Source organism: Abramis brama, assembly GCF_963993115.1.
Source record: "Abramis brama genome assembly, chromosome: 2".
Lineage (NCBI taxonomy): Eukaryota > Metazoa > Chordata > Actinopteri > Cypriniformes > Leuciscidae > Abramis > Abramis brama.
Genome location: NC_139964.1, coordinates 52667061 through 52684745, shown reverse-complemented (window position 1 = coordinate 52684745; position 17685 = coordinate 52667061). Strand labels below are relative to the sequence as shown.

Genomic DNA, 17685 nt, shown 5'->3' with positions numbered 1-17685 from the left:
GAATGCTTTTCTATCTTGGAAATTCAAACAGCATTTCACATTAAAGAAAGAGAAGGGAGAACGAAATATAACTGTGCAGTGCAACCTCTGCTTGCCAGCAACCAACCTCCTTTCAGCGTCGTCCAAAGACTCCACCTCAAACCTGAAGAAGCATCTTAAAGTAGGCCTACGTTTTTTTTTTTTTTTTTTTTTTTTTTTTCAAATACGTGCAGTCAAAACTTGAAATAAATTCTCAGAAAATGCATTAATACCAATATAGCCTATACGTCTGTTTATATATCCATAATGCCTTAATAAAGGAGTCCAGACATTAGAAAAATATCGGTCTACATGCGTTTTATATAAACATGCGTGACACAAAAACATCTTTAACTTTTAGGTGGCAAAAAAAAAAAATAATAATATAGGCCTATATATATAGGCTATATTTTGTGTAATTCTGTGAATTACACTGCGCAAACCAAAAGTACTACTCACTGTATGAAGAAGGGTTGGTTCTCCACAGAACATAAAATATTTATTTTATTTTATTTTTCGTATTCGCATTTATGAGGGAAAAAAAACAATGTTATGGACGTGACAGTTCTCCGTTACGGACGCGAGCGCTCTGAAAGCGGCACTAAGACTGCTTTAAAACTTTCACAGAGACCTCAAACAGAAAGCACAAAACCTTTCTTTAAAGTGAATTTCGTTTTGTATTAATTGTATCTTAATTTTAATAAATGTTTCATCAACCAGTTTGCCTGGATTTAATAAGAAGTAAATAGCAGACAATAGATAATCTGGACATGGAGGTGCAGCGCGTGAACTGGAGCTGGTCTCATAAATTAACGCCCGTTTCACACATACTCTGTTTGCAGTGTGTATGCGGTGCGTATTTTTTTTTTTTTTTTTTCGTACCCATGTTAACAGGTTAGAGCTTTCACACTGCGGTCCGTTTATCCGTCCCAGGAGCGGTATACAGCAGTGCAGGGATCGTGTCCGCACCGAGTCTATTTCTGCTGTGCCGCAAACGCTGAATTAAAGTGACAGCGCATGTTTCGTGGTCAAAATGAACACAGATCGACCTGAAAATGTAGTAATTTCACCATAAATGCATTTAATTAAATAAAATGTAGTAATACCATCATAAATGTATTTAATTAAATACTGCTTTTTTCACAGTCATCTTTTTACTTTAAGACCGGGGTAAAGCAATGAAAACTAGGCCTACAGTTAACTTTAACAAGGCGAAATAATGAACAACACTCGTCTGATTCGTGGAGGTTGAAAAACAAGTTATTTGTGGCATGCAAGATTTATTGTATTAAAATTTAAATGCAAAAGAAAAAGCATGAGAGTCGGCTGTTTTTGTCCATTTTAAGTTTTAATTTAAAATGTTTGCGATTTTAATAGCCTACTTGTTAAATATGTTACCACTTGCTTGAACAACTTAATCTATATAGATGCATTGATTAATATGTTGTTTAAATTGTTTAAACTTGAATACGTCTATTAAAGAATGTGCTGCTCCTGTATCACATAGCCTACGCACCGCAACACGCAGCGCTTCTTTGTGACAGATTTTAGATGCTTTATTGGCATACGCGTCACCACCACATCACCGCACCCCCACCCCACAAGAACAGGCCTGTTTATTAAGCAGGATTTGATGGCCAACACTTATAAAATGCAATTCAATGTGGAAGTAATCCAAGTATTCAGAATACAGTACTCAGATTGAGTAACGTAACGGAATACGTTACAAATTACATTTTTGGGCATGTATTCTGTATTCTGTAACGGAATACATTTTGAAAGTATCCTTCCCAACACTGTATGTTGTACATGAAGATTTATACTCATACTGTATGTCAACAATAAAAACACACACACACACACACACACACACACAATCAAATGTATGAGCTCTTCTTACCTTTAGGTAACAGATGAAGATGAAGGTGAGAGGAGTGATGTACTGCAGCACCAGCATGCCAGTGGTGTAGGTGAGCTTGATTTCTCTGGAGGGCCACTCTTCCACACACACCACCTTTCCCCTGTACTGCTCCTGAAACACTGAGGGCAACTGCTTCAGCGGGGCATCTGTCACCCTGGAAAACAACAGAAATGGTGTGGCAGTGAGGACGGCCAGGGCCCAGGTGAGGCTGATGCCCAGACAGGCATGGTTCAGGCTGGGCCTCCATCCGCGAGGGTGCAGGATGAGTTGGTGCCTCTCAATGGCAATCAGAACCAAGGAGAAGATGGACACCGAGACGGAGCAGCACTGGACCAGGCTGTTGAGTTTACACATGACCGCTCCAAACACCCAGTGGTCCATGAAGGTGTAGATGAAGGTAAACGGCAGACACACTAGGGACATCAGCAGGTCCGAAACGGAGAGGTTTGCGATTAAGACGTTTGTGACGTTGTGAAGTTCCCGTTGCCGTGCAATGACGAGGATCAGAGCCAGGTTGCCCACAACACCCAACAGTACCACAGCACTGTAGGCAATAGCCATGATAACAAACAAAGAGTGGCTGCCGTAGCACTCATCATCGCCATATGAAATTGCGGAGAGGTTAGCGAAAGAGCAATTGGATAGGCCCAAGGAACAGTTCAGAGCAGTGACTGGTGGAATTGGTGGAGACAGGGCGGAGTCTGGCATTGTTCCGCCTCCTCTGCAGTTATTTGCTGTTGGTTTAAATCAGGTGATCTTAGACTCGTTCCCTCCAGGTAACAACCTTTCCAGGACCATGTTTTCGTAATTCTGACAACATACTGTGGGGACATAAAAAAACATCCAAATCAATACTTACAAAAGACAAGACGTCTCTACTGTTTGATTACAGACCAATCCGGTTATAAAAATCAATACATTTTCTCTTCAGTTTTATTTAATAAAGAGTTATTTTAATCTTCTTGGATCACCTTTGTTGTTGACCTCATTTCTAAGAATTATATTACACTTTTAAAGGGCAAGGGCTCTAATGCACATTTAATTGGGCAATAATTATAAATCATCCAAAAGCATTTCTCAGGCGATGTATTAATATTAAAATATAATAATAATGCTTCCCATTTCTAAAAGCTATAATTAAGCCTGCGTTGGTGTGCATGGAATTGAAAAGTTAATTAAGATTTTGGCATTTGATTCATTTTATTTGTATATTTAAAATTAAGCCATCAAATACTCCTGGCTGAGCTACAGCTAATAATGTGAATAAAGCAATTTGATTTTGGCGCACTGCCTAAAGACAAGTGCGCGCACACACACACACACACACACACACACACACAGTCTAAGCATTTTCCATTTGCTTCTATTGTTTTCATAGTAAGCTAATGATATATTCTACCCCCTAAATCCTTTCTGCATGTTTACATATTCGTTAAGACATTATTTAGTGTGTTGATTAAGCCATCTGCAATCTGACCCAAATATTTCTATTTTCTTCTTTAATATACAATATGAACGCACGTAGACATCATAAAGATGTCATAATTATTATTAATTTTCCTTCCAGACATAAGTCCAGACATAAACTCTATGAATGACTCGCATTGGTCTATATATCAGAGTCTGAAGCAGGTTGTCAAGGTAACAGAGGTGACAAAGCCTCCTGTTTTTGGTCTCTTTCATCTTTAGCTCCCTCTTCTTCTGCCTCTATCAGCAGCCAATTTCAAAGCTCTAATATCAGCATGTTCAGTTATTGTTAATAAACTGAATATGTATTCGAACAACAGAAACATTACAGGAAGCCCAGCCGTGAATTTCTGACTAACCTTTCTTATTTATAGCAGGCCAATTCGCTTACAGTACAATAGTCTCCTATCCACATGAACTGCAATGGGATGCGTGGACGGAGGATAATCCCAATAGACTGAAGCTAAATGGCAGGCCATTCACATGCTCTGTGCAGAGTATTCCCTTGACAATACTTTTCTACAAAGTGACCTTAAGAGTAGAGTGGGTTACAAAGGGAATATGCAAGCATTTGAAACAGGCACTTAAATGTCAAGATGGAGAAGGAGTCATTCATTTGTCTTTGCATGCCAGTAAATTGAAAAACTAATTAGGTGTGCAGAGTATTAAAAACATATTCCAGTGACGTTAAATTAAATACTGCATTAGAATTTGCAAAGGTTAACAATTATCATAAGAATATTTTACTGTCATGGACAACACATGGCAAATGCTATGACAAATATTACACCCTATTGTTTAATGTTCCAGCGGAGACTCATTAATACATAAACTGTGTGAATAATAGTCTCTTATCGCACTGACATTTATTTTTAATCATTTAACAGACTCTTTTATTGAATGCAACTTACAAATGAGGAGCGCTTCACACTAAGGACGTGGTAACATGAAAAGTGCTGCAATCCGTTTCAAGATTGTTCTGAGAACTAGACACTAGAACTGAGATGAAAGCGACAAGTGGTGAAACTTGCATTTGCAGGTTTGAGTCGAGTGCTCACGGAAGAGATGTCTTTAGATGTTTTGTGAAAGTTGAAAGACACTTGTCTGTTCGGGTATCTCGGATATTTGATGCATGCATAAAGCATATCTGGGTTATGTTTGCTTCAATAGAATAGAGCATTCACTGAATGACAGTCTGACAGGTCTGTTTATCTTTTGAAATAATCTGCTAAAAACCATAAAACCTAACAGGCAAGTTGCACTAAGTCGGCATTAAATGGAAATTCATCCCATCTGTTTTCTAAATGTGAGTTACTGTATCTATCCTCTTTTGAATGATTCATCCATGCATATGTTTCATTTATTTATTTGTCCTTGTAATTTTTAATCAAAATATTATACGGAGAAATGACAAACTTCTCTCAGATGACGGATTCTCAAATCATTACTTTCTCATAAACTCTGTTCTTTCATACAATCTACTGCTTGCATTCAGATCTGCCTCCACAAAAATAATTTGTTTCATTTCTTTTCCCAGAAAAGATCTGTTGCTACTTCCGTTACATTGTGCATACATTTTTTTTTTTTTTTTTACAATAACCAGGTTTATATATGTATCATCAATTAACCAATTTGTTTAAATCCCATACATTTTAACTAATTGAATATTGTTTGTTCCACAGCCAGCCATACTTAAACCGTTCAAACTTTTTGACTAAAATTCATTGTTTTCACAATTGACAGATTTATGTTGATTCAAAGCAATTTGAATAAATGCATTCTGAAAATATTATTATTTTATGAATATATTATTATTACAAAACCAAACGGATGCATATAGTTAATAATAGACTATGCCATGATTTCTTTGAGTGTTGAAATCTTACCTGTTTATGACAATGACATGCATCACATTAAGTTTATTGGATTGTTTATATTAAAACTGGAAAATGTGCAATTCAAATACACTGTAAAAAACTGCTGCTTTCATCTTTAAGTACAATCAACTTGGCTGTATAAGTCTTTATACCTTTAGTTGCATTAAATTGACTTGAAAAAGTGGAATGTTCTATAACTTAAAAAAAAGTTGAAAATTGTTTAAAGAATGTAACTCTACACCCTTGCTTCATTTAGTATACGCAGATCCATGAATATGAAAATTAGTCCCAGCCTCCTATTAATCACACCAGCTCAGGTCAACTGCAGTAAACACTACACAATGGCAAGTAGAAATATTGGTTTAATTCAGCCATATGTTTGAATCATAAACTGATTCAGAAGACGAAGAGGAAGAGCAAATTATACAGGATCATCTACATGTCATAAAGTGGGCTGACAGAATGGTAATGCGTTTTATGTATCGCTCTCTAAGGTCGGACACATAGTTATTGATACGATTATCTTTGTCTTGACTATGTTATCAAACAGCTATTAATGTGTTGCTAATGTTACCCTAATGAGTCAGACAGCTGCCTTCTAAAAACCAGCGTCCTTACAAACGCTTTGAACAACTTAGAACGTCAGTGGAGAAAGGCATATACTTCTTCATTATATACATCATATACATAATTCAGCCATTATATTGCTATATGTACTCGATTTTTATTGTCCCTTCTTAAAGGTGTTCTTGTGCTCAATGTGGAAAAGCCCCGCTGCACACGTTGGTGGGATTGGTTACACGTTTGTGACAGTAGGAAACAGGGGTGGTTTCAAACTATAGATATAATCAGAAAATACTCAGCAATTGTGTTGGCTGATGAATTTGCACATGGTTTGTTTTAAAGCATATTAAAAACACCACATGGACATACATTTTTTACCACATGCATTTTTTAACTTATTTTGATGAGTTAAAGTAATGTAAAAACATACGTTTTCATGCCTTATTGATCATATTATTTTTTACAGTGTACATAAATCTTAAATTTAGGCCTATATATTTTTTGAGTGTAGTGTCCTATGTTTCTTATATTGTTGATGGTCACAAAGCTAATTCTCAACTGTCCTAAGTAGGCCAGTAGTCCACCCAGAGGTTAGTTCACAGGACACCCAAAAATAATAATGCGGTCACTATTTACTCACCCTGAAGTTGTTCCAAACCTGCATGCTGTTATTTTTTCTGTGAGACACAAAAAATAAAAAACGATAAAGTATTCAATTCATATATATTTCTAAGTGTCTAAATAAGAGCCAATCGCCAATTGATAAAGTCATCGCGTGATGACTTTACAAAATGTATGAGACAGTTGTTGTCAGATTTCATTGCCGATTTCAAATATGAAATTGAATCGTAAGCTTAGTGAACAGCTTTGGAGAATTTGATATTTCCCCATTCAAAAAGATAGGAGCTGTAATTGCATGACTGAAACAGCTGCCCGAGAGGCATTTCAAAGATGGCCGCCAAGTGAAATTACTTGCCTAAAGGGACTTTAGATTGTTGTATTACACATTTATTAAATGTTTAATTTAGTTTTTCCAAGGCAATAGTATATAAACTGATAAAGTTTAGTAGACTGATTTCAGATGATTATTGAGTCTCCAGCAAGAGTCTCCTTTCCTGCCAGACCTGTTTTCTCTATTGTGTTTTAAATGAGTCAGATCACTGAGATTCTCACCTTTCGGAGCCCAGACGTTGAATTGTTAGGTTGATTGACTTTCACCTTTTGTCTTTAATGGCTCTGGGATGGCTCTTGGAATTGGAGTTCCTGGCCAGTATCAGCATGTGAATAGTTATGCTGATTCAATTGGACTGGTAGTGCTCTCAGAGTAGGGTGTGTTCCCACTTCATTTGCATGCTTTATTCAGATTTTCCGCCTCTATGTAATCCCTCCCCCTTGAAATGTATATAACTACAATGTATAATGTTTTAGTTAGACTTTGGTGACTGCAGCTACCGACAGCTCGTGATCTCAATAAAGAATCCTGCTGAAGAAACAACCAAGTCTCCTGGTCTTCGATTCTGAGTTTACAACAATTTGGTGCCGTGATCCGGATAGAGTTCCAGTTTCTTCACCTGAATCCAGATTGAAACAGCAAGCTCAACAAAAGATCTGCTTTCCAGACTGCATTTTTGGAATCCAGAGCGAAACTTCCAGCTGAACAAAGATTTCCAGACTGAATCTTCTTTTACAACCAAGGGTTGGTGAGTGCTACTCTATTCAAAAGAACCTTTAAAGACCAGTACAAGTTTGATATCCTCTGCGCCGTTCAGAGAAGTAGTTAACAGACAGCTGCAGGGTTTGGTTAACTAAGTTTATCCTCTAAAAAAGTTTTTTTTAGAGATGAAATTGCATTATCCTCTACATTGCTAGAGAAGGTTTATCCTCTGTAAAGTTAGTGAAGATTTATCCTCTGCTTTATCAGGGACGGTTAGCATAAGGTGCTAATATTTTGGTTTATCCTCTGTTTCAGGCAGGGAAGATTTAGCGTAAATTGCTAATATTTTGTTTATCCTCTGTTCTTGTAGGCAGGGAAGTTAAGTGTGAAGTGTTGGTCATTTGGAGAGTTAACAATAGCTGATGTGTTAACAAGTGTACCCTCTGTGTAGACACTAGAGAGAAGTTTTAGTATTTTTTGATTGTGTGGTAACAAAGAAAACTCACAAAAATGTTTAAAAATGCCAGACTGATCCCCACTACTGAAAAAGGTGGTCGTGCGACTCCATTGTGGTCAGAAAGCGAATTTAAAACATTGTTGGGAGAGCAAATGGACTCTATAGTGACGAAGTCCGTCAGATTGGATTTGACAAAGAAATATGAGATTCATCCAGACAAAGCATGGTCAATAGAAGATTGTAAAAAGGTACTAGGAGCAAGTATTCGCAAGAACAAGGTGAAAGCCATTATTTGTTGCCACAGAGAATTTGTTTTAGCAATAGCTACAGAACAGTCTAAACGCAACTCAGCTCCGTGCTAGAATATCTTCTTTGACTAAGAAATTACAACGCAACAAAGATGCAGAAAAAACTGATGAGGGAGAATTTAGTCAGCCGGATAACATTTATCCTGACTTAAAAGCTTTCTTTGAAACAGATGTAGCCATCCAATCAGTAACTGATAAGCCAGTAGATTCAGTGAAGGTGTGTGGGGCAAGGAGAAGGTCTCAGGGAATTGAGGGAACTGGAAGTGTTCCTCCCAACTCTTTGGTTGTCCAAATACAAGCTGTTGCCAAAGCGCTAGGACCCAAAGATATCGAGAGACTATCCCAGAGTTTACCCTCAGCACGCACAGAATTTTCTGAATTTAGAAGAGCATTGATCAGTAAAATGCGTCTTTACGACATGTCGTTGCCAGAAGTTACACAGCTGATGTCACAAATTCTAACTGAATCTGAATTCAACAGTTTTGAGTCTGCTGTTACTTCCGAGCTGCAACATGCCAGTAAAGGCGATTTGAGAGAAGGTGTTTTGAAAATCCTAAAGAATCTCTTAGGACCCAAAATAGATTGGTCGAAAGTTACTAGATGTGTACAAAAGAAAGGAGAGACTATAAGTGAATACACTGAAAGATTTTGTCAGGCAGCTGCAACTTACAGTTGAATAGTGGAGGATTCTGAAAGTGTACTAGATGACAGAGGAGCTCTAATCCTTATTTGGGCAGATGGTCTTATAGCTGAGTACAGATCAGCCTTGCCATTCCTACATGTTACGTGGGCTAACAGAACTCTCAGAAGTAACCTAGACAGGTTAGCTACATGGGAAAGAGATGCTGATGTTAAAACCCAAGTGAGAATAGCAGCAGCTACGTTTAACCCAACGAAACAAGACAATAGATGGACTAAAAAAGAAAGTACATGCCACTACTGTGGAAAATTAGGGCATTGGGAGAAAGAATGTAGGAAGAAGTTGCAAGATAATAAAAGAAATAGAATGCATAATTCTGCTCCTTCTCAGCCGGCTTACAACCCTGATGTAGTTCCGCAAGTGTCCACTGAAACTTTAGGACAGCTCGTTCAGGCTCTTCTAAGAGCACAACAAGACCAGGAAAAAAACTAATTGTTGGGGCTGTGAGTAGCTACCTTTCCCCTGTAATCCATCATAATGACAAAAGAATTTTTGTGAAAGGTAGCATACAAGAGAGAGAGATTGATTTTTTGCTTAATACAGGTGCAGAAATTACAATAATTCCTACAAAATTGGCTAAAGGTTTAGACATCCCGTACAAGAAAACCAAACTTTCTTTAACTGGCGTAATAGGTGAAGATTCTGTTTTGTATGAAACCCCGCCCATAGAGGTACAATTTGGCCCGAAAACTCTGACTACAAAATTGCTATGTGCTCCATTGAATACAGGTGCAATTTTAGGCATGGATCTTCTGAGACAAGTACATCTAACTTTAGACATGTCCTCAGAATCTGCTAGCATTAAAATTTCCTCAGCACACGTTTCTACCAATAATGCAATCCCTCCAGAGTATGCTTTCTTACTGAATCATCCAATTTGGGCTAATGACAAGGATGATTGTGGTTTATTGACAGGTGTAGAACCAGTCAAATTGACAGGAACTCCACCCCCGGTTACCAAACAGTATCCGATCAGTAAGGAAGCCATACAGGGAATCAAACCTATTGTAGAAAAGTTGCTGACGCAAGGAGTGCTAGTTAAAACCAATAGCCCATGTAATTCACCCATATGGCCCATCAAAAAGTCCAATGCAACATGGAGACTTACAATAGACTACAGAGTAGCCAATAAACATATTGATAAAATCACCCCGCTAGTGGCAGATCCATCTACAATTTGTAATGGCTTACCATTAGATTGTACGATTTTTTCAGTAATTGATATGTCTAATGGATTCTTTTCTGTACCATTGCACTCTGACAGCCAGCCATGGTTAGCTTTCACAGTTGACCATGAACAATATCAGTGGACCCGATTGGCTCAGGGATTTCAAAACTCCCCGACCATATACCATCAGGCTGTCAGACGTGATTTGTGTGACCCAGAATGTCCAGTAAAACAGTCCACTATGATCCAATATGTCGATGATATTTTGATTGTCTCAACAGGTACATCAAACTGAATTGGCAGCATTGTTGGACTATTTGCATAAAAAAGGACACAAATGCAGCTTTCACAAAGCTCAAATTGCTAAAAAGCAAGTCACATTTCTGGGTCAAACAATTGGTGCAGGAAATAGATCCATTACACAGGATCGAGCAGCTTCAGTCAAAGCCATACCTCCGCCTACTACCATTAAAACACTACGCTCATTTTTAGGAACAGCAGGTTACTGTAGACCGTGGATTGAAGAATATGCCTCGATTGCTCAGCCTCTCTATGACTTGTTGAAAGGCCATGGTAAAGATTCAGATATTGTTTGTATGGAAGAACTTCACCTCAAAGCATTCAATGATTTGAAAAGAGCACTATGTCAAGCACCAGCATTAGGAATTGCCCAATCTGATAGACCCTTTGTGCTTTATGTCCATGAACACTTAGGCTTCATGACTGCATGTCTAATGCAAGATCATGGGGGCAGTTTACGCCCAATTCATTACTATTCTGGTAATCTTGACATAGTAGCTCAAGGTATGGGACCATGCCTCAGAGCAGTACAGGCAGTTCATCTAGCGCTTCAGGCTTCATCAGTAATGGTGTTAGGTCAGACTGTAAATGTAAAATGCCCTCACGCAGTGTCCGCACTAATGAATCAAGCAAAAGTCACTTCTGTCACTTCCTCTCGTTGGGGAAATTGGTTGACTACTCTCACAGCCCCGAACATTGTTTTACAGCGTGCACCAGTCACGAACCCCTCAACATGTATGATGTCTGCAATGACTGAAGTTGTGTTAGAGGATGAAGGCAAAATGACTCATGATTGTGTTACGCTTACATACGCAGCGACAAGTGAAATAGCAGAAACTCCCATAGAGAATGCAGAATTTGAGTTGTTTGTTGATGGTTCAGCTCAAGTAATTGAAGGGAACAGACGAGCAGGTTATGCAGTAACGTCCACCACTGAGGTGGTAGCTTCAGGTCGTCTTCCAGATCATTTTTCAGCTCAGGCTGCAGAACTGGTAGCTTTAACTAGAGCATGCACACTAGCTTCAGGATCAGTTGCAAATATCTACACAGATTCCAGGTATGCTTTTGGGGTTACTCATGATTTTGGTGTCATTTGGCAAAGCAGACAGTTTCTAACTTCTGCTTGATCCCCCATTAAGCATGCTGAATTAGTGAAAGATCTTATGTTTGCCATGAAACTTCCAAAGAAATTAGCGGTGATCAAAGTGAAAGCACATCTCACAACTAACACTACAGAAGCTAAAGGTAATGCTCTTGCAGATATAGCAGCTAAACAGGCTTGTTCCTATGTAACTGTACAAGTGTGTTCAGGTAGTACAGCACAGAAGACAATTCTGCCTCCTGAATCTATCATTGATTTGTACAAAGATGTTCCTCTATATGAAGCATGGACATGGTTAGACAAAGGAGGGGGGGAATCCCCCGAATCACTGCTGCCATATTTGGCTCAACAAATACACAATTTGGGTCACAGTGGTCCAGCAACGATGAATCACAGGTTCTCAAATCAATGGTGGAATCCAAAATTCAGAAATGTAGCCACAGAAACAGCCAAAAGGTGTGTTACATGTCAGAAAAATAATGATGTACCAGCAGCAATTACACCAGCAGCACATACCCCAGCTCCACCAGGACCATTTCGTCATTTGCAAGTTGATTACATATCGTTGCCTCGTTGTAAGGGAAAAACTGACGTTTTGGTAGTAATAGACAAGTTCTCAAGATGGATAGAAGCTTATCCAACAGGGCGTGCTACAGCTGCACATACCGCTAAATGTCTTGTCACTGATTTCATTCCCAGATGGGGATTACCAGATTGCATTGACTCAGATCAAGGTACACACTTCACAGGACAGGTTGTCAAGGAGGTGTCCAGAATGTTGAAGGTTAAGTGGAATCTGCACTGTCCCTACAGGCCACAAGCATCAGGACAGGTTGAACGATCAAACAGAACAATCAAAATCAGGTTAAGCAAAATGCATCAGGAAGGAGTACCATGGCTTGAAGCGCTGCCAGCAGTACTGTGTAGTATGAGAGCATCACCTAACAGAACAGTAGGACTGAGTCCTCATGAGATTATTACTGGACGCCCAATGCAAATGCCAGGTGTGATTGATCTTAGAAATGCTGATGTACACATTGCCTCAGATGCCCTGATCACTTACTGTGAAAACCTCACAAAGGCAGTACAGAGTGCCAAAGCGAGAGTTGAGTCTTGTTGGCAGACTCCACCAGAAGGTGGACACACAATCATCCCAGGTCAATGGGTCATGATAAAGTCATTCAAAAACAAACCATTAGAGCCTAAGTGGCAAGGACCACATCAAGTTATGTTGATTACAGCAGCTGCAGTATTGTGTCAGGGAAGGAAAACCTGGACTCATGTTTCACACTGTAAAGTTGTTCCTCCACCTACAGGGATAGGATAGGACACATGGACCAGTGAGGAGCCCAGGGAAGAACCGAAAGCAACAGGCTTCGGGGGCCAATCCTGCGGTGAAGATTCCCTTATAGGCCCTGCCCAACCACTAGTCCATCCTCACCTCACTGTTCCTTTTAGGTGTCTCATGAATTAAGAAATAGGGAAAGAAGGAACAACAATAGCAGAATCAGACTGAACAGAGGATACAACCCTAATGTTTGCAGTCTTTACAACAAATACTCTTTTGCCGTTGTTCTCTTTTGTTTTTGTTTTCTTAACTCTGTGCAGATACCACTTGATGGTTATCCTGAGAACCATATGCACTGACCTACACACCTGCATATGAAGGTACCCAACCTCCAGGAAACAACTAGACCAACTGCAGAGACTACAACCAACACAGAAGAAAAATACACAACGCAGAGACACACCTACGGGAACTTCAGTCATCCAGCAACATGATCAAGATTGCCTTAATACTAACCATCATGGACATAGCGCAAAGTGTAGACCCCAGAAACAACATATTCTTAGAGCTGATGAATATGTCAAGAAATGCCTTGTTTGCTGAAAAGAACGTTTGCATGCCACATGCACCTTCAGTAGGAGCCGGAATCCCATGGGTTGCACACCCTATCTCCAAATGTGACACGTGTACCTTATTCGATCATCATACCAGTGGATTATTCAACAAGGATACATGTCACAATGTAACCATTCCTCCAGTTTCTCAGTGTTGCATTCCTGGACTACCATCCTGCAACCTAACTTCAGCTACTCCCATCATGACAGATCTACTCCTGCCAATGATGTTCCACTGGTGCATAGAAAATTATGCTCCAGCATCGACTCCACTGGGTGAAATTCCTCGTGAACGTTGCAGTTTTGTGATTGAAAGAGGAACAGATGAGTCCCATGTGTACGTCACTACTACAGAAATGAAACAGTAAAATTATTTAAACGAGTGTCTCTCCAGGAACCCATCCCTACCGAAACTTTTTGCAATAAATCAGTTGTGTATGATTCCTCCACCAACTGGCACTTTTTGGTTATGTGGAACTTCTGTCTACAGCATCCTACCCAGCCAATTCAACAGCAGGTGCACCCTGGTGTATGTTCTGCCAGCTATCAGAGAAAATACACACTTCACCCCAAGCTCTCCACAGTTACATAATTCAGCTCCTTCTACCAACAAAGATGGCTGCATTCCAGGACTCACTTGTGTTCAAACGTGGTGGTCGAGAACTCTTGGAGCCTTAATCCCATCGTATGGGGTCATGCAGGCTCTCGATCAAGTCAGAAGCCTGTCGGATTCTGTACAGAAATTGGCCAACGATACGGCTTTGGCCCTGGGTAACATCACAGCCACTCTAGCTTCACACAAGATAATGATCTTACAGAACCGAGTGGCCTTGGATTACATTCTTGCAACGCAAGGGGGAGCCTGCACCATTATCGGCCCTGAATGCTGCACTGGGTTAATGGATCCAACAGAGAATTTGAACAAAATCCAACAAGACATTCTTGATCTTTCAACAAAATTACACCAGATGACTGAAGACAATTCTTCATGGTTCGGAAACTTGATTGGTAAACCTGGCTGTGGATTAAAGAAATAGCAATTCTGCTGTTGTTTCTCCTACTGGCGTTCTACGTATGCGTCCACTGTATCAAGTGTTTCATTCAACAAATGACTCACGCCTCGCACGAGAACATGACTGGTCCAACCATAAAAGAATATTACCCGTAAGAACTTCACGGACCCTAATTGCATGTTTGTTTCTGTGTCAACATGCAATAGTGTCAACATGCAATTACAGATGAACAACACAGAACATGCTATGTGCCTGTAACGATCAAGTTACAAGAATGAACTTTTAAGTGTTTAAATTTGTATTTTTGTGAGAGTTATTAGAACTCTCAAAGGGGGAAGTGTTGTATTATATATTTATTAAATGTTTAATTTAGTTTTTCCAAGGCAATAGTATATAAACTGATAATGTTTAGTAGACTGATTTCAGATGATTATTGAGTCTCCAGCAAGAGTCTCCTTTCCTGCCAGACCTGTTTTCTCTATTGTGTTTTAAATGAGTCAGATCACTGAGATTCTCACCTTTCGGAGCCCAGACGTTGAATCGTTAGGTTGATTGACTTTCACCTTTTGTCTTTAATGGCTTTGGGATGGCTCTTGGAATTGGAGTTCCTGGCCAGTATCAGCATGTGAATAGTTATGCTGATTCAATTGGACTGGTAGTGCTCTCAGAGTAGGGTGTGTTCCCACTTCATTTGCATGCTTTATTCAGATTTTCCGCCTCTATGTAATCCCTCCCCCTTGGAATGTATATAACTACAATGTATAATGTTTTAGTTAGACTTTGGTGACTGCAGCTACCGACAGCTCGTGATCTCAATAAAGAATCCTGCTGAAGAAACAACCAAGTCTCCTGGTCTTCGATTCTGAGTTTACAACAAGATATAATCAGAATTTTCTGATAATCATTCTATGAGTTGGGTAATTTCACTCAGTTGATCCAGTTTCGAAATCAAAACAATTTGTTCACAAATCAGACTGATCAGGTTCGAGATCAAGTTCAACACACTGTCTCAATGATCAACTTGCAGCTCAAGTTATGGAGAAGCCCACGGGAAGTGAAAATCACTGAATAATTACTTCTATTTTGATCTGTTCCTCATGCAAAAATAGCATATGGCTTCAAACAGCTGGTTCTTTTTAGAGCTCCTTTTTTTTCTTTTGTAAGTCACTTTGAATAAAACAGTCTGTTAAATTATTTAAGTTAAATTTGAATGAGATATGAGACTGTTATTCTTTTAGACTGTTATTCAAGAGGCTTCACTATACATTCAATAGTCACAGCATTTTCTATATGTTGTCCATAACAATAAAATAAACCAAAAGTAAAAGTTTTCTATTATACTATTATTCTATTATTTTTACTGAGGTTTTATGGGAAAATTAAACAGTGTGTAATATTTGCCATTTCCTTGGTCATATGTTCATTGGCCATAACAATAAAGTTAATTGTTACAGTCACTGACACTATGAACTGCGGTTGAATATAAAAAAAAAGTTGTGTGAAGATTCTTCAAAATATCTTCTTTTGTGTTCCTCAGACAAAGAAAGTCATACAGGCTTTGTAAGACCAGGAGAGTGAGACAGAACTGTCATTGTTGTGTTAATGTTAACTATTCCTTGTGTTAATATATAACTAAGTCCCCCTGTGGTGAAAATCAAGCTTTTAATGTTGTTTATATGTCTATGTGGTGTTTAAGACAAACCATGTGCAAATTCATGTCAACACCATTGCTGAGTATTTTCTCCTTAAAACTGCAGTGAAGCAAAGACAGTCTAAAAAACGTGGTTTGAAATCGCCGTTGTTTCTGAGTCCCAAACTACATTGTAACCAATCACGTCAACGAGTGGATCTCTGAGCTGGAGTGAGTGAGTGGAAACGGGGCTAATTTGCATTTTCATAGAACTGTGTATACTAAATGAAGCAAGGGTGTAGAGTTACATTCAAGCTATTTTAAGGCATGAAGGATTTTTTTTCAAGGAAAATTTTTTAAATATGTCATTTTGGTGATCAAAGGTGAGTTTTAGGGATACAGTTATTGACTACAGGGGACTTTAAGATACATTATAGTACTGTTGTGTCTCAGAAACTTGTGATTACTGGCAGCCCAAACAATATAAAATTAGACTGTATGGTCAGTACTTCATTCATCAGCAGAGGTTTTTAATGCCATTGCCATGACAATGTGATTAGGTCAACGACTGTGGTCTTTCTAGAGCCCATTGAAGAAACTCATTGAAGAAACTGAGAATGTGTGCATAAAGAAGCTGATATAAATGGCATTCAAATCGAGACTTTGAGGAGCCTAAACAAGTTTCTGAAAACATGAAATGCTCCCATTCTGTGCTGGGTAAATTACTTGCAAATTGTAGTTGGTAACTGATTCCAAATTACATGAAAAAAAATGCAGTTAATGACGTATTCCATTACATTTCACATATAAGGTAAAATAATCTAACTACTTTTTGATTACTTTTGACCTTACTAATTTATTACATTGATTTGAATAGGATAATCTTGTAATGATATACAATACAAAGAACAAAAATATATTCTGTACTTGGTTATCCACAACAAGTGCATGAAATATTACATTACATCAGGGTTTCCAAGACTGGGATTCGTGATGGAACTGCAGGTGGTTTGTGAGTTAAATGAAAAGCTATTAAGTAATTAAATAATTAAAAAAAATAATTAAAAAAAATAAATAAATAAATAAAACACCTACTTAAAAGGATTAATATATATTTGAATTGTTTACCTACATGTCACATGACCAATAACGGACAGAGAAGCGTGAACTTAATTTTATTATTTATTATTATTAATACTGACTTTATTATTGACCTATTAACTCAAAATCTCAGGGGGTACTTCAGGTAAATTAGGTCAAAGAGGCTCAGCTGACAAAAAATTTTGGGGAATCCCAGCAAATATGAAATATAAATTTGTGCATTTTAATGTGTTTGAAAGACAAAAGCCTTCCAAAGACAGCAATAATGGTTAAATGACTCACTGAGTGATGATTTAAATAATAATTCATGTTCGTCAGGAGTTGATTAGATATGCAGTGTTTCAATGTTGAGAAAACACTTCTTTGAGTCCAGTGATGAAATGCTGGGTCTCAGTTTTCAGTGACAGGCACATGACTGGCTGGTCTGTGTGTGCAATTCCACAAACCCGAAGACCTTCTGAACATAATTATTAGGCTTTTTTAGAAAGGAAAATTTAAAAGAT

At 38.5% G+C, this 17685-nt stretch overlaps 1 protein-coding gene across 1 annotated transcript in view; it reads right to left on the bottom strand.

Moving 5' to 3' along the window:
* Positions 1-17685, bottom strand: part of npy1r (neuropeptide Y receptor Y1) — a 35325-nt gene that overhangs the window by 16202 nt on the left and 1438 nt on the right. Inside the window, exon 2 of the mRNA XM_084105870.1 lies at positions 1919-2760. Coding sequence (XP_083961996.1) covers positions 1919-2647 — 729 coding nt within the window. The 5' untranslated portion in view covers positions 2648-2760. The remainder of the gene's footprint in view (positions 1-1918; positions 2761-17685) is intronic.